At 42.2% G+C, this 26,413-nt stretch overlaps 1 protein-coding gene across 8 annotated transcripts in view; it reads left to right on the top strand.

Annotated features, from left to right (window-relative positions):
- The window catches only part of PPIL6 (peptidylprolyl isomerase like 6), a 46,587-nt gene that overhangs the window by 1,443 nt on the left and 18,731 nt on the right, over positions 1–26,413 (top strand). For 2 of the 8 annotated variants that reach the window (XM_066248416.1, XM_066248412.1), the window contains exons 2-5: positions 4,722–4,817; positions 14,927–15,115; positions 17,940–18,002; positions 18,115–18,262. In XM_066248416.1, coding sequence (XP_066104513.1) covers positions 4,722–4,817; positions 14,927–15,115; positions 17,940–18,002; positions 18,115–18,262 — 496 coding nt within the window. Of the gene's footprint in view, positions 1–3,365; positions 3,553–4,721; positions 4,818–14,926; positions 15,116–17,939; positions 18,003–18,114; positions 18,263–19,849; positions 19,886–26,413 lie in introns of those variants that run through there. The other 6 variants (XM_066248417.1, XM_066248415.1, XM_066248413.1 and 3 more) reach the window with 6 other exon arrangements.

The following is a 26,413-nucleotide window of genomic DNA, read 5'->3' as shown; positions in this document are numbered from 1 at the left end:
ACTGTTGGTAAGTTGTTGGCATAGTTTTTGTGTAAAGTCCAGATATTAAATTATTAGACCTTCGGGCTGTAGGTTCTCAGTGGCCACTGATCAACTCTGTCCTTGTGGCACAAAAGCAGCCACAGACAATAATTAGATGAGTAGCAGTTTTCCAACAAAACTGGATTATGCACACTGAAATTTGACCTGCATATACTGTCACACGACATAAAATATGATTCTTTTGATTTTTTTCAATTGTTTAAAACTCTAAATAGTATTCTTAGCTCTCATCTTAAAAACATAGGCGTGGGCCAGATTTTGCCTGCTGGCCAGAGTGCACCAATCTCTGTTGTAGAGCTCACTAAGTCAAGATAATGCTGTCTTTATTATATCAGTAGTGATAATTTTCCCTTTCATAAGTTTTTGTCTGCTGTAGCTCTATTGGAATATGAAAACATCAATGAAAATTCAGTTCTCTCTTAATAAAGGATCCTTAAAAATATGCCCAACATGATCATTTATGAGCAATCCTAGATGCCTGAGTAACTGACAAAGATTTAGATGTGTAAAGGGTAAGCATTACACATATTCTAATTTGGATTTAGTTTATTCTGGAACAAACACTAAATTATGAAGAAAGTATGATTAAGCATGCTTAGTTTGAAACAGTCATCCTGCACAATTGCCTCAGACTGAGCACAGACACAGGAATTGAGAAAAAAAGGACACATCATCTCTTGGTTGGGGATAGTAGATTAGGAAGGAAATGGCCAGATTACTGTTGTCCTCTTCTGCTGTCCTTGGTCCCAAGGCAAGATGCACTCACATCCTGGCTTTCTCCTCATTGAAATACCTACCCTTGATGAAGCATAGATTAGTGTCCTCTTAGACCAGGGGTCAGGAACCTATGGCTTGCGAGCCAGATGTGGCTCTTTTGATGGCTGCATCTGGCTCACAGACAAATCTTTAATAAAAAAAGTAATAACGTTAAAAATATAAAACATTCTCAAGTATTATAATCCATTCATTTCCTACTGCTCATATTCATGGTTGCGAGTGGCTGGAGCCAATCACAGCTATCCTCCGGACAACACCAAATTTTTATTGGATAATGCATAAGGTACACGGGTTGTTGTGAGGTCTGGAAGTAAACTTCCTTCCTTTTAATCAAGTAGTCAGCTAGCTAACTGCAGAAACCCTTTTGACGAAGAAGATGGCTAAAAGAAAAAAAGATGAGGAGTATCGTACTTTTCAGCAGGAATGGACAGAGGAATGCGCCTTTGTGGAGAGAGCAGGTTCTGCAGTGTGTCTAATGTGCAATGATAAAATTGCATCAGTGAAACGGTCAAATATAAAGCGCACTTCGACACACACCATACTACATTTGCATTGAAATATCCAGCGGGGGACAGCAGGAAGAAAGCATGTCAAGAGCTACTGTGCAGCCTGACCTGTGGTGGCGCAGTGGATAAAACATCGACCTGAAAATGCTGAGGTCGCTGGTTCAAAACCCTGGGCTTGCCTGGTCAAGGCACATATGGGAGTTGATGCTTCCAGCTCCTCTCCCCTTCTATCTCTCTCTCTCCCTCTCTCGGTCCTCTCTAAAAATGAATAAATAAATAAATAATTAAAAAAAATCTTTAAAAAAAAAAAAAAAAGAGCTACTGTGCAGAGTGCAAGCTAGTCAGCAGCAACTCTGTGTTTGGACCCAACAAGGTGACTGGAATTCGGCTAGCTTTGCTGGTGCTTTAGCAATTGTGAGAAACGGAAAGCCATTCACAGATGGGGAGTATGCCAAAACATTCATGCTTGATGTTGCCAATGATGTTTTTGACGACTTTTCGGATAAAGACAAGATAATCAAACGAATAAAAGACATGTCTCTTTTGGCAAGAACTGTTCACGGTCGTACTATCATGATGACAAATCAAATTGAGGCAACACAAGTGAAGGACATAAATGAGCACCATTCTTTTCTCTTGCTTTGGACGAGTCAATAGACGTAAGCCATTTATTCCAGTTCAGCGTGATTGCAAAGTATGCTGTCGATGAAACATTACCTGAGGAAAGTCTTGCTGTTTTGCCTATGAAAGAGACAACAAGAGAGGAGGATTTATCCAAGTCTTTCACTGAGTTTGCTAAAGAAAAAATCTACCGATGGATAAACTTATTTCGGTGTGTACTGATGATGCTACATACATGGTGGGGAAAAACAGAGGACTCGTAGCGCTTCTTCGTGAACATGGAAAGAGACCCATCCTAAGTTTTCACTGCATCCTACATCAGGAGGTGCTTTGTGCTCAGATATGTGGCAAGCAGCTTGGTGAGGTGATGTCGCTGGTCACTTGGGTGGTCAACTTTATTGTTGCCCGAGCTTTAAATGATCGCCAGTTTAAAACACTGCTGGATGAAGTTGGGAATAATTATCCTGGTCTGCTTCTGCACAGTAATATGCGTAGGTTGTCAAGAGGGAAGGTGCTCAGCCGTTTCACAGCTTGTCTGAGCAAAATACGGACTTTTTTTTTTTTTTTTAATTTTTAAGACTTTATTCGTGTTGGAGAGATGAGAGAGGGGGAGAGAAAGAAGGAGGAGCAGGAAGCATCAACTCCCATATGTGCCTTGACCAGACAACACTGGGGTTTCCAACTGACAACCTCAGCATTCCTGGTGGACACTTTATCCACTGCGCCACCACAGGTCAGGCCGGACTTTTCTTGAAATGAAAAACATCGAGCATCCTAAGTTCGCTAACACTGAGTGGCTCCTGAAGTTCCGCTGTCTCATGGACATGACTGAACATCTGAACCAGCTCAATGTGAAAATGCAAGGCCTTAGAAATACAGTCTTATCCCTTCAACAAGCAGCGTTTGCATTTGAAAATGAGCTGGAACTCTTCATCCCCGACATTGAAACAGGTCGTTTACTACACTTTGAAAAACTGGGAGAGTTTAAAGATGCATGCACAGCAAGTGACCCTGCTCAACATCTTGATCTCCAGCAGTTAGTGGGCTTCACATCTAATCTCCTTCAGTCATTCAAAGCGTGCTTTGGAGAATTTTGTGAGTGCACTCCTTTTTTTAAGTTCATCAGCCATCCACACGAGTGTGCAGTGGACAGCGCCGACCTGAGTTACATCCCCAGTGTCTCCATCAGAGATTTTGAGCTACAGGCTGCTGACTTGAAGGCCTCAGACATGTGGGTGAATAAGTTCAAGTCACAGAATGAAGATTTGGAAAGACTTGCAGGACAGCAAGCAGAGTTGGCGAGCAAACACAAGTGGGGAGAAATGAAAAAACTTCATCCTGCGGACCAGCTGATCGTCAAAACTTGGAACGTGCTTCCCGTAACATACCACACACTGCAACGTGTGAGTATTGCTGTATTGACAATGTTTGGCTCTACGTATGCATGTGAACAGTCTTTCTCACATCTAAAGAACGTTAAGACCAATCTACGATCACGTTTAACGGATGGAAGTCTCAACGCCTGCATGAAGCCTAACCTCACCACATATCAATCAGACTACAAAGCCACTTGCAAAACCATGCAGCACCAGAAGTCGCATTAATGGTAAGAAGTACTTTATTCATCATTGGTTAGCCACAGCATAATAACATTATTAAAAAGAATTCAGACACTTATTGTACTTTAAAAGTGTTGGTCTTACATAAAATGCACACATTCACTTGTATTTAGTGTTAAACATATTGTATGGCTCTCACAGAATTACATTTTAAAATATGTGGTGTTCATGGCTCTCTCAGCCAAAAAGGTTCCCGATCCCTGTCTTAGACCATGGCAGGAGAGGTCAGCTGTCACATTTCCTGTTGGCCTATCTACTCCTCAGACCTACTCAGAAAAGTGAGGCCTAATTAGTATTGTCTCAACTACCTTCTCTTGGTTTAGGAGGAGGGAAGTATAAAATTTTAGGAACCCAAACCTTTAATTAAAATTTTTTTTTCTATTTATTGATTTTAGAGGAAGGGAGAGAGAGAAAAACATTGATTTGTTGTTCCACTTATTTGCACATTTATTTGTTGATTCTTGTGTGTGCCCTGAGCTACCTGGCCAGGGCAAAAAACATTTTATTTTTGACAGGGATTGTTAACCAATAAGAATTTTCTGATTCATATAGACAAAATAATATATGTTAAACCAAAACATGCTCAGTATGTAAACCTAAACATGTCTAATACTACTACTCTTTGCCCTGAGAGGTATAATCACAACGATATCCTTTTGGTCATTCTCTATATATCAGTGAATTAGAGCAGTGCTTTATTTATTTTAGTTAAAAGTATCTGTAGAGCCACTGAAGTTTAGTAAGAGTTTAATAGGGAAAAAACTGGTCCTAAGAAAACATGGCAAATCACAAAACTGTTGGCACAAACTCATTTATCTGTTCATTTGTTGCTTCAGTTGCTATGTGTGAATGATCCACTATATGCTGGGTGTTGAAGCCAGTAGAAATATAGGAAAACTAAGACACAGTCTTTGCCCTCAAGGGGCTTATTCTGTTCAGGTGAGAGACAAATAAGATAGAGCCCCAGTCTGGACTGGGGAGTGACTTAAAATGGAAATGGATACAGGGGCCTCTGGGTGGCTGGCAAGGGACATCCAGGTCAGACTGTGCAGCCTGGGTATTCATTGTGTAAAATTGTTTGGAGGTCATAAGAATTGGGGGAAATGATTATAAAAAAGATCTTACTCTAAAATAATTATTCTATTTTGAAACCTAGAATCTGAAGAATAATTTTCCATCCAAATTTGAAGATCCTATAATAGTTCCTCTTCAAGAATTTGCATGGGATCAATATCTACAGGAGAAGAAAAGGGTAAAGGATATTTGGGATGGGGAGAATGAGTGGAGTTTTGCCTGAAGTATTTATACATTGTTTTGCAAAAACTGAAGTAGTAATTTTAGTGCAACTCAATTTTATTTCTCTAAATTATGCACTTTTGCTAAATTATTTCACTCATTTTACCAGTAAAAGATGTACAGGATTTTCTTTTGGAAGGCTAAGATAAAAGCAAGTTTTAAACTCTGAGTACTGCTGTTGATTACCCCTGCTGATGATGACCCCTCTTACCTTGCATGTCACTGTCACTTCCGGTGATGCCCTGGCGCTCTGGTTACTGTGGCCTGGCATTTTTGGTTTTGGAGCGCAGATATAGTGAGGGGCTTATGTTGGGCTGTTGCCTAGGGGAACTCTGGTGAGAGGCACCACATTCTCCCAGGGTAGCCTGGTTCTAATTGAAGCTTCCTTCTCTGCACCTCCCTCCTAACAGTGCCCTTGCAGAGTCCCAGACCCCAGGGCTAGCGGGGCTTGTTCAGGGAGGGCAGATAGGTTTTCTCTTGGGTGCCAAACCTGCCAGGTTGGTAGTGTGGCCTGGAGCATGTGATATGGAGAATTCTAAGGTAGCATCCTGGCTCAGCAATATCTCGTGTTGTGGAGAGGCTGGGATGGCACACACCTACACACTTCTTGCTTGACACCCTTGGCCCAGTCTTGGTCCCAGTCCTGGTGTCCCTGCCCCACCCCATCTCACCAGCGGCTGATAAAATCTCATTTCCCCTGACCAGAGCAGTTTCGATTGTCCTGTGTTTGGTTGCACAAGGAGGTCCTGTGATTCTGTGATTGTCATGTAGATAGTGTTGCTTTACCCAAGACCAGTTCACTTTCCAGTCACATGAATAGTGCAAGACTGAGCCAGGAATACCACTTGTTAAGTCTCATACCAATTTCATAGTTATAATACCTTTTCACTGGCATTCAAATACAACCATAGCAAACACTTAGATATGGTGCTTATTAGATGCCAGACACTCTTCTAATAGCGTCTACATATATTAACTCTACTCCTTACAACAAGTAGCGTGAACAGTGGTTCTGGCTTACCTGGGACTGAGGAGTTTCCTGGGATACAGAAATTTTAGTGCTAAAGCTGGATCAGTCCTGGGCAAATCAGGACAGTTGGTCATCCTAACATAAAACAATGTTTCTCTTAATTTTTATAATCAGATTTACTATACTGTGTACCAGCACCATGCTCTCCATGCATAAGCCCTGGTCATATGCTTTGGTTTGCACCTGCTCTTATATAGTCCCACTGTACTCTTACATAGTAACTTCCCGCCCTTGTCAGCCTGGGTTACTGACCTTGAGATGTTTTGTGTGAACCTGAATGAGGCCTTCCAGATAATCACTGCTGCTTCTCTCCACCTATTCCTTATCCCTTAGCCTGCCTTCTCTCCCTCACCCTCATTTCCTGGATGCCTGTCACTTTAACCTTTCCTTCCTTTTCAGGCCAGTGTTTTGCCCTTCAGTGTAAGTGCTGTGTCTGTTTTGCCCTTCAGTGTAAGTGCTGTGTCCCATGTTAGATGTGGTGCTCTGTCACATGTTGGAAGATGTAGTGCTGTGTCCCATGTTAGATGTGGTGCTCTGTCACATGTTAGAAGATGTAGTGCTATGTCCCATGTTAGATGTGGTGCTCTGTCACATGTTAGAAGATGTAGTGCTGTGTCCCATGTTAGATGTGGTGCTCTGTCACATGTTAGAAGATGTATTGCTATGTCCCATGTTAGATGTGGTGCTCTTGTCACATGTTGGAAGATGTAGTGCTGTGTCCCATGTTAGATGTGGTGCTCTGTCACATGTTGGAAGATGTAGTGCTGTGTCCCATGTTAGATGTGGTGCTCTGTCACATGTTAGAAGATGTAGTGCTATGTCCCATGTTAGATGTGGTGCTCTGTCACATGTTGGAAGATGTAGTGCTGTGTCCCATGTTAGATGTGGTGCTCTGTCACATGTTGGAAGATGTAGTGCTGTGTCCCATGTTAGATGTGGTGCTCTGTCACATGTTGGAAGATGTAGTGCTGTGTCCCATGTTAGATGTGGTGCTCTGTCACATGTTAGAAGATGTATTGCTATGTCCCATGTTAGATGTGGTGCTCTTCACATGTTAGAAGATGTATTGCTATGTCCCATGTTAGATGTGGTGCTCTGTCACATGTTAGAAGATGTAGTGCTGTGTCCCATGTTAGATGTGGTGCTCTGTCACATGTTAGAAGATGTAGTGCTGTGTCCCATGTTAGATGTGGTGCTCTGTCACATGTTAGAAGATGTAGTGCTGTGTCCCATGTTAGATGTGGTGCTCTGTCACATGTTGGAAGATGTAGTGCTATGTCCCATGTTAGATGTGGTGCTCTGTCACATGTTAGAAGATGTAGTGCTGTGTCCCATGTTAGATGTGGTGCTCTGTCACATGTTGGAAGATGTAGTGCTGTGTCCCATGTTAGATGTGGTGCTCTGTCACATGTTAGAAGATGTAGTGCTATGTCCCATGTTAGATGTGGTGCTCTGTCACATGTTGGAAGATGTAGTGCTATGTCCCATGTTAGATGTGGTGCTCTGTCACATGTTGGAAGATGTAGTGCTGTGTCCCATGTTAGATGTGGTGCTCTGTCACATGTTGGAAGATGTAGTGCTGTGTCCCATGTTAGATGTGGTGCTCTGTCACATGTTGGAAGATGTAGTGCTGTGTCCCATGTTAGATGTGGTGCTCTTGTCACATGTTAGAAGATGTAGTGCTATGTCCCATGTTAGATGTGGTGCTCTTCACATGTTAGAAGATGTAGTGCTATGTCCCATGTTAGATGTGGTGCTCTGTCACATGTTGGAAGATGTAGTGCTATGTCCCATGTTAGATGTGGTGCTCTGTCACATGTTAGAAGATGTATTGCTATGTCCCATGTTAGATGTGGTGCTCTGTCACATGTTGGAAGATGTAGTGCTGTGTCCCATGTTAGATGTGGTGCTCTGTCACATGTTGGAAGATGTAGTGCTATGTCCCATGTTAGATGTGGTGCTCTGTCACATGTTGGAAGATGTAGTGCTGTGTCCCATGTTAGATGTGGTGCTCTGTCACATGTTGGAAGATGTAGTGCTGTGTCCCATGTTAGATGTGGTGCTCTGTCACATGTTAGAAGATGTATTGCTATGTCCCATGTTAGATGTGGTGCTCTGTCACATGTTGAAAGATGTAGTGCTGTGTCCCATGTTAGATGTGGTGCTCTGTCACATGTTAGAAGATGTATTGCTATATCCCATGTTAGATGTGGTGCTCTGTCACATGTTAAAAGATGTAGTGCTATGTCCCATGTTAGATGTGGTGCTCTGTCACATGTTGGAAGATGTAGTGCTGTGTCCCATGTTAGATGTGGTGCTCTGTCACATGTTAGAAGATGTAGTGCTATGTCCCATGTTAGATGTGGTGCTCTTCACATGTTAGAAGATGTAGTGCTGTGTCCCATGTTAGATGTGGTGCTCTGTCACATGTTAGAAGATGTAGTGCTATGTCCCATGTTAGATGTGGTGCTCTGTCACATGTTAGAAGATGTAGTACTATGTCCCATGTTAGATGTGGTGCTCTGTCACATGTTAGAAGATGTATTGCTATGTCCCATGTTAGATGTGGTGCTCTGTCACATGTTGGAAGATGTAGTGCTGTGTCCCATGTTAGATGTGGTGCTCTGTCACATGTTAGAAGATGTAGTGCTGTGTCCCATGTTAGATGTGGTGCTCTGTCACATGTTAGAAGATGTAGTACTATGTCCCATGTTAGATGTGGTGCTCTGTCACATGTTAGAAGATGTAGTGCTGTGTCCCATGTTAGATGTGGTGCTCTGTCACATGTTAGAAGATGTAGTGCTGTGTCCCATGTTAGATGTGGTGCTCTGTCACATGTTAGAAGATGTAGTGCTGTGTCCCATGTTAGATGTGGTGCTCTGTCACATGTTAGAAGATGTAGTGCTGTGTCCCATGTTAGATGTGGTGCTCTGTCACATGTTAGAAGATGTAGTGCTATGTCCCATGTTAGATGTGGTGCTCTGTCACATGTTAGAAGATGTAGTACTATGTCCCATGTTAGATGTGGTGCTCTGTCACATGTTAGAAGATGTAGTACTATGTCCCATGTTAGATGTGGTGCTCTGTCACATGTTAGAAGATGTAGTGCTGTGTCCCATGTTAGATGTGGTGCTCTGTCACATGTTAGAAGATGTAGTGCTGTGTCCCATGTTAGATGTGGTGCTCTGTCACATGTTAGAAGATGTAGTGCTGTGTCCCATGTTAGATGTGGTGCTCTGTCACATGTTAGAAGATGTAGTGCTGTGTCCCATGTTAGATGTGGTGCTCTGTCACATGTTAGAAGATGTAGTGCTATGTCCCATGTTAGATGTGGTGCTCTGTCACATGTTAGAAGATGTAGTGCTGTGTCCCATGTTAGATGTGGTGCTCTGTCACATGTTAGAAGATGTATTGCTATGTCCCATGTTAGATGTGGTGCTCTTGTCACATGTTGGAAGATGTAGTGCTGTGTCCCATGTTAGATGTGGTGCTCTGTCACATGTTGGAAGATGTAGTGCTGTGTCCCATGTTAGATGTGGTGCTCTGTCACATGTTAGAAGATGTAGTGCTATGTCCCATGTTAGATGTGGTGCTCTGTCACATGTTGGAAGATGTAGTGCTGTGTCCCATGTTAGATGTGGTGCTCTTCACATGTTAGAAGATGTAGTGCTATGTCCCATGTTAGATGTGGTGCTCTGTCACATGTTAGAAGATGTAGTGCTGTGTCCCATGTTAGATGTGGTGCTCTGTCACATGTTGGAAGATGTAGTGCTGTGTCCCATGTTAGATGTGGTGCTCTGTCACATGTTAGAAGATGTAGTGCTGTGTCCCATGTTAGATGTGGTGCTCTGTCACATGTTAGAAGATGTAGTACTATGTCCCATGTTAGATGTGGTGCTCTGTCACATGTTAGAAGATGTAGTGCTGTGTCCCATGTTAGATGTGGTGCTCTGTCACATGTTAGAAGATGTAGTGCTGTGTCCCATGTTAGATGTGGTGCTCTGTCACATGTTAGAAGATGTAGTGCTGTGTCCCATGTTAGATGTGGTGCTCTGTCACATGTTAGAAGATGTAGTGCTGTGTCCCATGTTAGATGTGGTGCTCTGTCACATGTTAGAAGATGTAGTGCTGTGTCCCATGTTAGATGTGGTGCTCTGTCACATGTTAGAAGATGTAGTGCTATGTCCCATGTTAGATGTGGTGCTCTGTCACATGTTAGAAGATGTAGTGCTGTGTCCCATGTTAGATGTGGTGCTCTGTCACATGTTAGAAGATGTATTGCTATGTCCCATGTTAGATGTGGTGCTCTTGTCACATGTTGGAAGATGTAGTGCTGTGTCCCATGTTAGATGTGGTGCTCTGTCACATGTTGGAAGATGTAGTGCTGTGTCCCATGTTAGATGTGGTGCTCTGTCACATGTTAGAAGATGTAGTGCTATGTCCCATGTTAGATGTGGTGCTCTGTCACATGTTGGAAGATGTAGTGCTGTGTCCCATGTTAGATGTGGTGCTCTGTCACATGTTGGAAGATGTAGTGCTGTGTCCCATGTTAGATGTGGTGCTCTGTCACATGTTGGAAGATGTAGTGCTGTGTCCCATGTTAGATGTGGTGCTCTGTCACATGTTAGAAGATGTATTGCTATGTCCCATGTTAGATGTGGTGCTCTTCACATGTTAGAAGATGTATTGCTATGTCCCATGTTAGATGTGGTGCTCTGTCACATGTTAGAAGATGTAGTGCTGTGTCCCATGTTAGATGTGGTGCTCTGTCACATGTTAGAAGATGTAGTGCTGTGTCCCATGTTAGATGTGGTGCTCTGTCACATGTTAGAAGATGTAGTGCTATGTCCCATGTTAGATGTGGTGCTCTGTCACATGTTGGAAGATGTAGTGCTATGTCCCATGTTAGATGTGGTGCTCTGTCACATGTTGGAAGATGTAGTGCTGTGTCCCATGTTAGATGTGGTGCTCTGTCACATGTTGGAAGATGTAGTGCTGTGTCCCATGTTAGATGTGGTGCTCTGTCACATGTTAGAAGATGTAGTGCTGTGTCCCATGTTAGATGTGGTGCTCTGTCACATGTTGGAAGATGTAGTGCTATGTCCCATGTTAGATGTGGTGCTCTGTCACATGTTGGAAGATGTAGTGCTGTGTCCCATGTTAGATGTGGTGCTCTGTCACATGTTGGAAGATGTAGTGCTGTGTCCCATGTTAGATGTGGTGCTCTGTCACATGTTGGAAGATGTAGTGCTGTGTCCCATGTTAGATGTGGTGCTCTTGTCACATGTTAGAAGATGTAGTGCTATGTCCCATGTTAGATGTGGTGCTCTTCACATGTTAGAAGATGTAGTGCTATGTCCCATGTTAGATGTGGTGCTCTGTCACATGTTGGAAGATGTAGTGCTATGTCCCATGTTAGATGTGGTGCTCTGTCACATGTTAGAAGATGTATTGCTATGTCCCATGTTAGATGTGGTGCTCTGTCACATGTTGGAAGATGTAGTGCTGTGTCCCATGTTAGATGTGGTGCTCTGTCACATGTTGGAAGATGTAGTGCTATGTCCCATGTTAGATGTGGTGCTCTGTCACATGTTGGAAGATGTAGTGCTGTGTCCCATGTTAGATGTGGTGCTCTGTCACATGTTGGAAGATGTAGTGCTGTGTCCCATGTTAGATGTGGTGCTCTGTCACATGTTAGAAGATGTATTGCTATGTCCCATGTTAGATGTGGTGCTCTGTCACATGTTGGAAGATGTAGTGCTGTGTCCCATGTTAGATGTGGTGCTCTGTCACATGTTAGAAGATGTATTGCTATGTCCCATGTTAGATGTGGTGCTCTGTCACATGTTAGAAGATGTAGTGCTATGTCCCATGTTAGATGTGGTGCTCTGTCACATGTTGGAAGATGTAGTGCTGTGTCCCATGTTAGATGTGGTGCTCTGTCACATGTTAGAAGATGTAGTGCTATGTCCCATGTTAGATGTGGTGCTCTTCACATGTTAGAAGATGTAGTGCTGTGTCCCATGTTAGATGTGGTGCTCTGTCACATGTTGGAAGATGTAGTGCTATGTCCCATGTTAGATGTGGTGCTCTGTCACATGTTAGAAGATGTAGTACTATGTCCCATGTTAGATGTGGTGCTCTGTCACATGTTAGAAGATGTATTGCTATGTCCCATGTTAGATGTGGTGCTCTGTCACATGTTGGAAGATGTAGTGCTGTGTCCCATGTTAGATGTGGTGCTCTGTCACATGTTAGAAGATGTAGTGCTGTGTCCCATGTTAGATGTGGTGCTCTGTCACATGTTAGAAGATGTAGTACTATGTCCCATGTTAGATGTGGTGCTCTGTCACATGTTAGAAGATGTAGTGCTGTGTCCCATGTTAGATGTGGTGCTCTGTCACATGTTAGAAGATGTAGTGCTGTGTCCCATGTTAGATGTGGTGCTCTGTCACATGTTAGAAGATGTAGTGCTGTGTCCCATGTTAGATGTGGTGCTCTGTCACATGTTAGAAGATGTAGTGCTGTGTCCCATGTTAGATGTGGTGCTCTGTCACATGTTGGAAGATGTAGTGCTGTGTCCCATGTTAGATGTGGTGCTCTTCACATGTTAGAAGATGTAGTGCTATGTCCCATGTTAGATGTGGTGCTCTGTCACATGTTAGAAGATGTAGTGCTGTGTCCCATGTTAGATGTGGTGCTCTGTCACATGTTGGAAGATGCAGTGCTGTGTCCCATGTTAGATGTGGTGCTCTGTCACATGTTAGAAGATGTAGTGCTGTGTCCCATGTTAGATGTGGTGCTCTGTCACATGTTAGAAGATGTAGTACTATGTCCCATGTTAGATGTGGTGCTCTGTCACATGTTAGAAGATGTAGTGCTGTGTCCCATGTTAGATGTGGTGCTCTGTCACATGTTAGAAGATGTAGTGCTGTGTCCCATGTTAGATGTGGTGCTCTGTCACATGTTAGAAGATGTAGTGCTGTGTCCCATGTTAGATGTGGTGCTCTGTCACATGTTAGAAGATGTAGTGCTGTGTCCCATGTTAGATGTGGTGCTCTGTCACATGTTAGAAGATGTAGTGCTGTGTCCCATGTTAGATGTGGTGCTCTGTCACATGTTGGAAGATGTAGTGCTGTGTCCCATGTTAGATGTGGTGCTCTGTCACATGTTAGAAGATGTAGTGCTATGTCCCATGTTAGATGTGGTGCTCTGTCACATGTTGGAAGATGTAGTGCTGTGTCCCATGTTAGATGTGGTGCTCTGTCACATGTTGGAAGATGTAGTGCTATGTCCCATGTTAGATGTGGTGCTCTGTCACATGTTGGAAGATGTAGTGCTATGTCCCATGTTAGATGTGGTGCTCTGTCACATGTTGGAAGATGTAGTGCTATGTCTCATGTTAGATGTGGTGTCTGTCACATGTTAGATGTGGTGCTTCTCAGCACACTTGAGGTTAGGTCCGGGCTGGCTGTAAGCCTCAGTGGCATGTGTTATGCACCGGAGGGGTTGGCTTCAGGACTTGTGAGATGCCTTTCTCTTCTCCAAAAAAGGCAGCATCATACATCCTAGTGCTGGAAAACCCCAGAAACCATCAGGTCCAGCCCACTATCTTGAGGCAAGCGAGGAGGTCTCGTATGTACGGAAGACACAAAGACAAGGCATTCATGTCTTAAGCCTCTGAATAAAGTGTACCTTCTGCTGCATTTCTCTCACCAAGTGAACTAAACTTTCCACAATTAAATGTTTTCTCCCCTTTCCAAGTTTTGTGTCCTGTGAAATGTGGAAACATGGTAAATTCAAACAATCCAGGGAGTGTTGACCCACAGGCTTGATCAGTGACTTACAGTTCAGCATGAACAAGTGTATCATCTTCCTTGAAGCAGGTTTTGACAGAGGCATGGGGTTAGCAAACAAATATGAAATCGGAGAAGAGCTGCAAGGTTGGCAGGCTGCAGGCAGGCTGTTCCCCAGACCTGCATTTCTCTAAGTGTGGTCTCCAGGCCCGCAGCAGTAGCGGCTCCTGGGATGTTAGAAATGTGGGTCTCAGGCCCCGCCCGCCCGAGTCAGAAACTCAAGTGGGGCTCAGCAATCTGTAATTCTGACTGCCCACTAAAATTAGAGAAGAGCTGTCCCAAATTAGCCATGGTTTTGCCAGGACTGGCACTGGGTAGTAATAAATCAGATCTCGGAGGGGACATGAGTCAGTGGCCATACACTGGGATTCGGGAGGTTGACTGGGGGTGTTGTGTGTATGAAAACACCAAAGTTATTCATTTTGAAGGAGTTAGCCCTTGATAGTGTTGATGCTGCTGAGTCCCCTTCCTCACTGCCCTAGGGTTCCTGGGACTCCCTGCTGAAGGAAATGCCCTCAGGAAGCATTTCCTCTCCCTCACCCTTCGTCAATGAAGCATTGTTTTCATCCTTGGCACTGAAAACCAAGTCTTACCAACAACCCCTGACCTTTCCATTTGTCCACGCAGTAAAATGCTCTTCAGAAATGATGCTACAGATTGCCTTTTGTTTTCAAGTTAATATAAATTCACTATACACACAGATTTTTATTATCAGCTTTCCATCTATTTTCTATGATGATACCATTTTTAAGATTACTGTTTTTAAAGATTTTATTTATTTATTTTAGAGGGGGGGGAGAGAGAGAGAGAGAGAGAGAAGGGGGAAAGAGGAGCATCAACTCCCATATATGCCTTGACCAGGCAAGCCCAGAGTTTCAAACCGACAACCTCAGCGTTCTGAGTTGATGCTTTATCTGCTGTGCCACCACAGGTCAGGCTCAGTTTTAAGAATACTTTTAGGTCATTCTTTGCTTTCAGTGATGTCAGAGTCTTGAAAGATGTTCTTAAAGTCTTTCTGAGAGCACAATTCTGAAAGGTGGCAAAAAAATACTTTTTTAAAGATTCAACCCTAGAATTGAACCCAAGCTCTAACTTGTGGGTTTAGCAAGTTTTTTTTTCTTCTTTCTTTCTTCTTAGTTATATTTAATTTTTTTCTTTTTTGGTCCTTTTTCTTTACAGGAACTTAAGAATGAAGTCTGGGAATATTCTTCCTATGTCATGTGTTTTATTAATAATCAACTCCTGGGTGATGCACTTGATCTTCGGAAATGGGCCCATAAGGTGTGGGATGTAGTTGATTTTAAGCCGCCTGAACTTTATGAGGCACTTACTATGGATTATTCTGCTAATTTCATAAGAAACACCAAGGCAAGTTACACTAACTTTTAAAGAAAAATAGTGGAATCTTTGATGATTCATGTTGATCCAGCATTAATTACTGATACCCTAATGAAAGGAATATAAAAGAGCAGGTTTGCAAAGGCTTATAATATGGCAGGGTTTGGCTTGGTGGTGTGTCCAATAGGCATCTCTCATAGCAGGCAGGAGCATCCCTGCTCAAACATTTCCATTTCCCTCAGAGGTTTATATGCTTCATCATTCATCTTAAAATATAGAGACTCCCCATCAGAGAAGGTCAAGCCTATCAGTCATCCACCTTTAGAGTGGAATATTTTAATTAGTATTTTCTAACATCTAAGTGACAGCAACTGCACTAAGAGAGTGGAAAGTTTGAGAAGAAAGGTGACATTTTAAAGCATGACACATAGTTGGTGAGAGCAGGACTGGACAAGCTATAGCGTTGGGTTTTCCAGTGGCAGAGGACAGTCATGGAGGTTGAGGTCCACATAGTAAGAGACATCAGGGTAGATAACAATGGAAATAAAAGTACTCTGTAATTTTGATCAAACCTTGTAGCAACAACTGCCACATGCTGAAAATCACTTCATGCTCATGTCGGCTTAGACCCACAAAAATTCCAATGTCTTTCTGAGTTGTGCAAAGGCAAAGACTAATATCCTGCATCCTCGTTTAACCACTGCCTTGAACAGAATCTGAAACATAGTAGGTGCTCAGTGAATGTTTAGTTAAATAAACAGTGCACTTGGAAAATGCTAGAAACTCTGGGGAGGAATCTAATGTTCATAGCAGTTAATTCCCAAAGGGACAGGAGTCTAGAAGTACGTGTGTCCTCTGGGAATAACTGGGGACAGTGAAGAGGCTAGGAAAATGAGAGTATTGGTTAAGATTCTTGATGCTGTCAATACTAAGCTGCTCTGGTTGACTTAAGGAAGAAGAGTATGCAAAAGGATATTGGTAAACTCACAACTGACAGGTAAGCTAGAGAACCTGCTTTAGAAAGCAGGTAGGAACCAAGGGAGACCTGGCAACAGGAAGACATGGCCAGAGCCACGCCCCAGGAATGTGCAGCCGGGATCTGCCACGGATGCCTGCAGGCCTGGGTTCGAATTGCCATCTTTGCCAAGAATAACTTCTCGGCTGACTTTTTTCACTCCCTGGAGAGCCAGTGCCCTGGCAGGAGCACCTAACCTGTGGAGCTCAGGTCATACCCGTGCACTTGGGATCTTACAGGGTTGAGGGAGGGAGGGGGAATCTGGCCCCTTTCAGTTCTGTAGAAGGTGGTGGGGCTCTGTAGGGAATTCCCCCCAAAAGGAAAGGTGTTGAGCTGTTAAGTAGGATAATAACCCAAACAGGTCCAGTGAAGAAAGGTTGAATTTACTATCCATTCTGAACCAAGCAGTTGGATTTTAATGGAAGAAAGCCCAGCCAACAGAGCTTTTCAGAAAGAGTAGGACATAGTCCTCTTTGCTGTTTTGGAACAACTTTTAGGGCTGTGAGGAAACAGCCTGGTGGCAGGGCAGCCATCTCGAAAGCTGCTGTAGTGGCATGGGCTGGAGAGAAGGATGGTTTGAATTAATTAGTGGCAATGAGGAGAGGGCCCCTAGATTCCAGAGAAGATCCTTAGGTGTTTTCTTGCTGAGTAAAACCCTGAGTTGGTTTACTTCTGGATTGGATTGATATGCTACATAATTCTCTTTGTGGGTTTGGCTGCTAGGAGACATTATCTTGTGTAGCGTTCATTTGCTCTCTTTTCATTAGAATTTTAGAATTGTCTACTTTGATAACCCCATAAAGATAAGATATTGTTGTATAGGGAATCATGATTTTCAGTGGATCTTTTTTCTCCTAAGCCTGTGAAGTTTATTATATTATGCCTCTTATTCTAAAGTTATATATTCGTTTATAATTAAGAAATTGTCATACAGAAGCTGAGAGGCACAAATTAAAAGTGATTTCATTTGTGTTCCTAGATTCTTAAGAAATAAAGCAAGGCAAATTATGTAAGTCAGGTGGCATTTTTATGTATGACAATGGTGTCTAAGATTCAAAATGTACTCTGCTCCCTAAATGTACATTAGATGTACTCTGCTCCCTAAATGTACATTAGATGTACTCTGCTCCCTAAATGAATGCTACTGTGATAGAGACTGGTGTTTTCATTTTGGATGCTTCTTTGTAAAGCTAGACAAGATCTCACAAATGTGAGCTGTCTACCAGAAAGGATGTCATTTAAAAACAAGAGGTGGGGTTCTCTGGGAACATGAGGACATGATTGCACAGCATCGAAAGCCCAGAGTCTCTCTTCCCAATCCCTGAAATCATGCCTCCTATGGATATGGTGGCCTTATTTTCCCACTCAGAAAGGCTGGCCTGGCTCTCGTTAGCTAATCTGAGCTGTCTCTGAAAATCCAGAACACATGGTAACCAAATCCATAGTGCTCACATTGGCTGTTTTCCCAAAATTACACAAGAAAGAAAAGAATTCCTAGTCTCCTACTTTTCCCAAAGGGACTGGCTGGTGTTCCTTTCCACACCTAGTTAGTGATGGTAGTGGATATCTAGGCCAGGTGTTCTCAGTCTTGGTGACAGGGTAATGTTACTCAAAGCTGCACTAATAAAGGGTTTTAAAAAGTGTGTTATTTAGGTTATAAAGACAATGTAATAAAATTTAACAAAAATCTTTAAGTCATTCTTTTAATTTTGCTGTTAGGTTCTCCACTGTTAATGCTGTTGACATCAATAAAAACAATATTGCTTTATTTTTGGTCATATCTAAAATTTTCTTCTAAGACATTTACCTGCACTATCATTTTCTCCTGAATTTTAACAGCATGATATTGTGTTCTTGGATATTTCTATTGATGTTTATCCAATTGGAAGATTGGTTTTTGAGGTAAGAGGGGTTTTTTGTCCTTGTTGTTTTAGTAAGTTGTGGGGAATGGGAATTTATAACTTTCGAAATGTTGAATATTTAATCTTTGAAATATTTAATCTTTATTTTGTAGCTGTACAGTGATGTATGCCCCAAAACATGTGAAAATTTTCAGGTCTTATGCACAGGAAAAGCAGGTTTTTCTCAAAGTGGCATCAGACTACATTATGCAGGCTCAATTTTTCATCGACTAGTACAGAATGGTTGGATACAAGGAGGAGGTGAGTTTAAAAATCTTAAATACAGCTTAATTTTAACGTCAAATCAGAATGTGCAAAATTTTATCCACCTTTGTGAAATGCATATAAGAATTAGATATATTTAATATTAAGTGTTCTATATATTTTTTTTTTTTATTTTTTTTATTTTTTTTGTATTTTCTGTATTTTTCTGAAGCTGGAAACGGGGAGAGACAGACAGACTCCCGCATGCGCCCAACCGGGATCCACCCGGCACACCCACCAGGGGTGATGCTCTGCCCCTCCGGGGCGTCGCTCTGCACGACCAGAGCCACTCTAGCGCCTGGGGCAGAGGCCAAGGAGCCATCCCCAGCGCCCGGGCCATCCCTGCTCCAATGGAGCCTCGGCTGCAGGAGGGGAAGAGAGAGAAAGAGAGGAAGGAGGGGGGGGGTGGAGAAGCAAATGAGCGCTTCTCCTATGTGCCCTGGCCGGGAATCGAACCCGGGTCCCCCGCACGCCAGGCCGACGCTCTACCACTGAGCCAACCGGCCAGGGCCAGTGTTCTATATATTTAAAGGATACTTTATATGCCCAAATGGTGAGTTAAGATATTCATACCCTTTAAAAATTCCCCAACTATTAAACAAGTCTAATGTATGTTACCAGCTATGTTCCAAAATAAAAGGTCATGTAAGAAACATTTTTTTTTTTTACAGAGAGAGAGACAGTCAGAGAGAGAGGGATAGATAGGGACAGACAGACAGGAATGAAGAGAGATGAGAAGCATCAATCATCAGTTTTTCATTGTGGCGCTTTAGTTCATTGATTGCTTTCTCACATGTGTCTTGACCGCGGGGCTACAGCAGACTGAGTAACCCCTTACTCAAGCCTGCGACCTTGGGTCCAAGCTGGTGAGCTTTGCTCAAACCAGATGAGCCCGCGCTCAAGCTGGCGACCTCGGGGTCTCGAACCTGGGTTCCTCTGCATCCCAGTCCAACGCTCTATCCACTGTGCCATTGCCTGGTCAGGCAGTAGCATAACATTTAAAAAAAAATTTTATATTTACTTATTTTTTTTAGTAGGGGGGGCCAGAGACAGACTACCACATGAGCCCGACCAGGATCCACCCAGCATGCCCACCAGGGGGTGATGCTCTGCCCATCTGGGGTGTTGCTCCATTGCAACCAGACCCATTCTAGCGCCTGAGGCAGAGGCCATAGAGCTGTCCCTAGCGCCTGGGCCAACTTTGCTCCAATCGAGCCATGGCTGTGGGGGTGGGGAGGATACCGAGAGAAGGGAGAGGGGTGGAGAAGCAGATGAGCACTTCTCCTGTGTGCCCTGACTGGGAATCGAACCCAGGACATCTACACACTGGGCCGACACTCTACCTCTGAGCCAACCAGCCAGGGCCAAAGTAGCATAACATTTTTAATCAAAATATAGTTTCAAATACTCACCTAAGTAAATAAGAGTGCCTGGAAAATACAGTACTTTTAAGAAACACACTAAAGGTGGGAATTTGAAGATAGAATAAATGGAAAACAACTTACTTCTCATCAAAGATGTTACATTATTACACCGAAAAGCGAGATCTAGAGTATTTTGATTGCCTTTTTGCCTTCTTTTCAGGTCAGTCCTTTGGCTTCACACAGACTTGGTGCCTAGGTAACGCACAAAATTAAATTTGGGAGGCCTTTTGGGAAATATTCTATAAGGAGAAATCAGTCGGCAATTTAAAAATTGGCTTAGGGGAAAAAACCTCATAGACACAGACAACAGTATGGTTATTACCAGAGAGAAAGGGGCGGGGAGATAGAAGAGGGTAAAGGGGGGATAGATGGATGGAAGGAGACTTGACTTGGGGTGGTGACTACACACCACAATATGCAGATGATATATTGTAGAATTGTGCATCTGAAACCTCTGTAATCTTATTTACCAATGTTACCCCAATAACTTTCCATAAAAAAGAAAGAAAAAGATTGAAGGTGAAAGAATGAAAATATATATAACATGTAAATAGTAACAACAACAAAAAAAGAAATGGCATGATGTGGAAGGAGATTGCTTGAACTTGATGAATTATGCAGAGGTTTAAATTAATATGTTTAATTATTTTTCTACAATCTGGAACATTGTGAGGTCGATATAATGTTGATTTAACCTGAGCATGTACTTTGTGAAAGGCAGAAACTGCAGGCTAAACTGAAAACATGAGGCTAGTGTGTTCCAAAAGGAAAATTTATTTTAAAAGTGCTTGGGTGCAGGTGGGCTGAAACCAGCAAAGGGTGTCAGCCCCGAGGGAGGGATAGGGTAGGGGTTATATGGAATAATCAAAGGGCTTGGGGCAAAAGCAGCTGGCATTGTTGCATCTGCTCATACAAGACAGTTTCCTCTGTGGATGGGAGGAAAATCCAATCTCCTCAAAATCTGTTTGTGCCTTGACTCAACCGTGCTCAGTCAGCAACTGGCTGCAAGGGGAGATTGGGCCAGGTTACTAAGTAAGCCAGTCCTTCTACCTCCTCCGGGCCTGCATTGTTCTCGAGATGGCAGCTAAGTAACCATTTTATCTATCAGTCTGTATGTTAGCTATTTCTCCTCAGTTTCTCCAAAATAAGATCGATCACCAATAGCGTTATTTTACTTCATTATCTTGCCACTTAATTTTTTTATTTTTATTTTTTTTTGCACTGGTAACTATGAATTTTATTATGTGGACATCTAATGTGGCATGCATCTGTACAAACCTTTCAGGCAGTGGTCCACTGCTGGGTTATGAATGAAAAGGCATAAATTTTTCTCTCATTTTATTACAATGAAGTTTAACAGTACAGAAAAATTACATGACCTTGGTGGGTCAAATTTTCTAAACCCTGCAACATCAGGAACTCTAAATACATTAAATATTGCCACTTAATTTTATATATTATGTGTAAGGCCAAGAGCCGCCGCCATCGTGGCCATTCACATGCAGGTTCCCATTAGATTCGGACAGACGGTAAAGAAATGGGAGCCGAAGAATGGTGGGCCATTCCTTTATTAAAGTCTTGCACTGGCCAATGAGCAAACACATAGAAGGAAAACACTTTCCTCTTCATTCATTCAGAGCTCACAAAGCTACTGACACACTATCCCGTTCCACAACCAGGAAAATCTTCTGCGGTTCCTCCTAGAATCAAAGGCCCCACCAGTCTCAGCAGATCTCACAAAAGCCTCTCAGCTCCCCATCTGCACACCGTCTCCCTTCTCTTTCTGTGCTCTCACCCTGCAACACCATGGCTTCCTTCTTCCTTTTCCTTCTCCTCCTTCCTTTTAAAACTTTTCTGGCCCCAAAACCTCTCCTCCAGCAAACATTCCATTCCAAGCAGGAAGGTAATTTGCAATTTCATAGACATACCTGGCGCTGCCCAGCACCATTTTCTAACAATAAAAGTGAGGAAACTTAAAAAATACAAATTTTACAAACTCATTTGCCCAACACTATGTATCTTCCTATGTCAACATACATAAACATAAAATTTTTAGAGTCTGCCTAATTTATAATATTGCTATACCAGTTTAACTCTTCATTAGTTAACCTTTAGATTGTTTTTAATTTTTTGTTAGTATAAAACAATCCCTGGGGGGTTTGGATATCAGGGTCTTCTGATACTTAGTTCAGTGTTGACTCATCTTTGCTAGGCTCCTAGATGCTATGTTCTTGGTTTTGGTTTTTGTTTAGACCTCCCTGCCCCCCACCCAGGACCCCCATCCTCCAGTAAGATTTGGGAAAGATGGGTCATGTTATTTATTTATTTATTTTTTTAAATTTTTTTTTTGTTTCTATGCTGTTTTTTTAAATTATTTTTATTTATTCATTTTTTTAGAGGAGAGAGAGAGAGACAGAGAGAGAGAGAGAGAGAAGGGGGGAGGAGCAGGAAGCTTCAACTCCCATATGTGCCTTGACCAGGCAAGCCCAGGGTTTTGAACCGGCAACCTCAGCATTCCCAGGTCAACGCTTTATCCACTGCGCCACCACAGGTCAGGCTTATTTATTTTTTTGAAGTAAAATTTCCAAGTAGTAAAGTGTACAGATCTTAAGTCCTGTTTTTATAATAGTGAAACAGTAATGTTAAGGACAGTATGGAAAAAAATTCTGATTACTCAATTTAAGTCCAAACTGATATATGTAAGTTGTACTATGTTGGATAAGCATTTCTGAATCCGTTTTTAAATTACGAAATGGGGATAATTATAATATCACAAGATGTGGTACAGATTCAATGATGTATGTTGAAAGTGCCAACTCTAAACATTTTTCCTTCAGATGTCAGATTTCCACAGGGCTGTGTGTCGAATTTTTAGTACAGGAGCTAAATGTGGTTTTGTGTTAATGCCTTATGATGCTTCCAGTCATTATTTCTTGCTCTTTGGAACTAATAGGTCCTACACAGTCTTCCCTCCCCAAAGCCCTATCTCATCCTCTGACATTTCCCTCTGGCTCACTGTGCTCCACACATTAAGCTCCGTGCTATTTCTGAAGCACATCAAGCATACATGTGCCGTGAGGGTCTTTGTTGTTTCTTTTGCCTGGGACACACTCAACCCAGATAGTCCTCCAGATGTCCCCTTGCTATACTGATCTTCAAGATTTAAATCATACCTGACCTGTGGTGCTGCAGTGGATAAAGTGTCAACCTGGAACGCTGAGGTCACCAGTTCAAAACACTGGGCTTGCCTAGTCAAGGTACATATGGGAGTTGATGCTTCCTGTTCCCCCCATTTTTTTCTCTCTTTCCTCTCTAAAATGAATAAATAAAATCTAAAAAAAAAAGTTTTAAAAAAACAACATTTAAATCGGCACCCTGGCCAGTGGCGCAGTAGACAGAGCATCGTCCAGAGCGTTGATGTCACCAGTGGAACCTGGATTGCCAGCTTGAGCCCAGGGTTACTGATCCCAAGGTTGCTGGCTCAACCCTGAGTTTGCTAGTTTGAGCCCTAGTCAGGGCACATATGAAAATCAATCAATGTCACAACTAAGTGGAACAGTGAGTTGATGCTTCTCTTTCTCTCTCCCTGTTTCTCTTCCTCCTTTCATCCCTGCCTTCCTCTCAAAAGATTTAAATAAAAATCATTGGGCTTTAAAGTTTACTTTTAACAGTATTTTGCATTGCTGAATTTGTTTTCAAATATATAGAAATAATACCAGGTATATAAGGCTGAATTCATGGGGGTGGGTTATGGCCACAAAAAATATTAAATACTGATAGGTATCAATATAAAGAATTCCCTGAGAGATCTAAAGCAAAGAACTAGCAGTAGTTCTCAAAGTGTGTGCCAGGGCGCACTGGTACACTCCAAAAGATTTCCAGGTGCGCCCTATGGTATTCCAGAGAAATATGTGCCTGTTGGGGACCAAAAAACCAACAGGGTATTTTGGAGTTTAGATTTTTGGGAGACAGAGGTGTGGGGAATTGGCTGTAAGCTGAGTCTGCCCAACCCCCCACCTCACTTGACTGATTAGGTTGCAAAAGGCTGTTAAGCTGTGGTGCTGGATTGTTTACACTGTCTCCCATGTTCCCCAGAAAGACTGGAGACAAGTTTCTTCTATCCTTTGCTTGGTGTAAAGTTAAGATGATATGTATGGTGGGGGTTTTCTACACCAGTGGCTTTCAATGTTTTTACACTTGGGGAATAGTTAAGATAGGAGAATTATTTCAGGGACCTCTAAGACAGAAATCACCCTGAGCATAAGTGAATTTGACTAAGATCATTGGGTCTATAATCTTCATACACCATCAGGGTGGTTAACTCTTTCACAGGCCTGCACGAAATTGTTTGCAGACCGGCAGTTGAAAAACACTGTTCTACACTCAACACAATGAAGAGTAAAAAGAGAGGAATTCTTCAATGTATTGATGAGGAAATGAGAGTTTGCCTTTCAAATATATGCCTAAACAAGGACACATCAGGCTCATGTTTCTCATAAACACAAGAATGAAAAAATTTAACACATTTGCACCGGGACCTGCCGAATTTACTAAATCTTACCAAGAATGTATCTATATATATAAAAAGATAACTTTTTTGTCATTTTTAAAATTTTTAACCCCTTTTTTTTTACAAATTCTAAAAAGCATAACTCAAAAGATGTAACAGAAATGCTTTTTATTTATTTTTTTTTTAAATTATTTTTTATTATTATTAACTTTTTTTGTATTTTTCTGAAGTTGGAAACGGGGAGGCAGACTCCCGCATGCACCCGACCGGGATCCACCCGGCATGCCCACCAGGGGGCGATGCTCTGCCCATCTGGGGCATTGCTCTGTTGCAACCAGAGCCATTCTAGCGCCTGAGGCAGAGGCCACAGAGCCATCCTCAGTGCCCGGGCAAACTTTGCTCCAGTGGAGCCTTGGCTGTGGGAGGGGAAGAGAGAGACAGAAAGGAAGGAGAGGGGGATGGGTGGAAAAGCAAATGGGTGCTTCTCCTGTATGCCCTGGCCGGGAATCAAACCTGGGACTCCTGCACGCCAGGCCGACGCTCTACCACTGAGCCAACTGGCCAGGGCCCAGAAATGCTTTTTAATGTCAGAATAAATTTAATTTTGTCATATTTATTTCATTTAATTACCATAAAAGCACGCTTGGACTTTATATTTTTTCTTTAATATTTGACTTAATTATTATGACATATTTCTCAGAAATTTGTATATAGTGCACATACAATTATTTGTAGGATTTTAAATGTGCCTCAACTTCAAAAAGTTTGAGAACCACTGGACTAGAATAATGGATGTTAGACCAAGGAAGTGTCACTGGTGTTTAAGTGTTAGTAAGGAAGGGGAGCCATCTGGACAGATTTGTCTGAGCAAAGTAGACATTAGGATCTGGAGAAGCAGGTGCTAAGCGACCTTTGTTCCTGGATTTAGCCTTCAGCCATTGCGGCAGCTGCTGAGAGTTGCTGCGTCCTCTGGGTGAATCACGGGAAAAGTAGCAGGCAGAGAGGGGTTGGAGACTTGAAATTTATCAGTTAACTTCTGAATCAGCTTTGTGATTAGTATAATTTAAATATATGTCCTTCCTGTATACATTCCCTCCACATGCTTGCTGTTGCATCATATATCTTTAAAACAGCCCAGACACTTTATAGATAAATCACTCATACTGAGTTAAAATGGCACAGTCCTTCGTCAGGTAAGTATTGCCCACTGTATTCAAGGAGGGTGGACGGGAGGCTGAGGAAGTAGAGGCACTGGGGAGGCCACAGGCCCAAGAGGCCTCAGAAACCTCTAGTTTCACTAGAATTAGCTTTGTTTCCTTTGAGCTATGGATAGATTAAAAATAACTTGTACATGGAGTTTTATATAGTAGGAGCATTGCCTAAGCCAAAATATGTATGTAGTGCAAAAGAGCTCTATAAATACCTTTTAAAAACTCATTATATTACAAAGGAACTTCATTTCCAAAATATTGGATAAATGAGTTATCACTACAAGGTTCCAAGGAATGAAAATTTGAACATTAATTCTTTTTAAAGCATTTATTTTTATTCTTGCTCTAAAAAGATTATACTATACTCTGGTTTCTCTTCAGGTCACATAAATCTTTCGCCTTTTAAAAAGATTGTACTGTTTCTAATTTATCCTCTCAGTTTAATCCTTGCATTTTTCTGAAAAGCAAGATGGACTATGGAATAACTTGTGAATTAAGCAGAATTTATAGGAACACATTTTTAATAATCACAATTATAATTTAATACTTTATCATTTCAAAGTTTTGCATTATAATTTAATCTACCTCCAAGAGTTATTAGGAAAAAAATAGGGTCTTGAATGTAAAAGTGCTTATAAAATGAAAGCATAGCTTGACCAGGCGGTGGTGCAGTGGATAGAACATCAGACAGGGATGCAGAGGACCCAGGTTCGAGACCCTGAGGTTGCCAGCTTGAGCGCAGCCTCATCTGGTTTGAGCAAAAGCTCACCAGCTTGGACTCAAGGCTACTGGCTTGAGCAAGAGGCTACTCAGTCTGCTGAAGGCCCATGGTCAAGGCACATATGAGAAAGCAATCAACGAACAACTAAAGTGCCACAACGAAAAATTGATGATTGATGCTTCTCATTTCTCTTCGTTCCTGTCTGTCTGTCCCTATCCCTCTCTCTGACTCTCTCTGTCTCTATAAAAAAAAAAAAAAAAATGAAAACAGTAATATTTTTTT

Source organism: Saccopteryx bilineata, chromosome 12, assembly GCF_036850765.1.
Source record: "Saccopteryx bilineata isolate mSacBil1 chromosome 12, mSacBil1_pri_phased_curated, whole genome shotgun sequence".
Taxonomy (NCBI): Eukaryota; Metazoa; Chordata; class Mammalia; order Chiroptera; family Emballonuridae; genus Saccopteryx; species Saccopteryx bilineata.
Note: the sequence above shows the minus strand (reverse complement) of the source record. Positions and strands in the feature narration are given on the sequence as shown.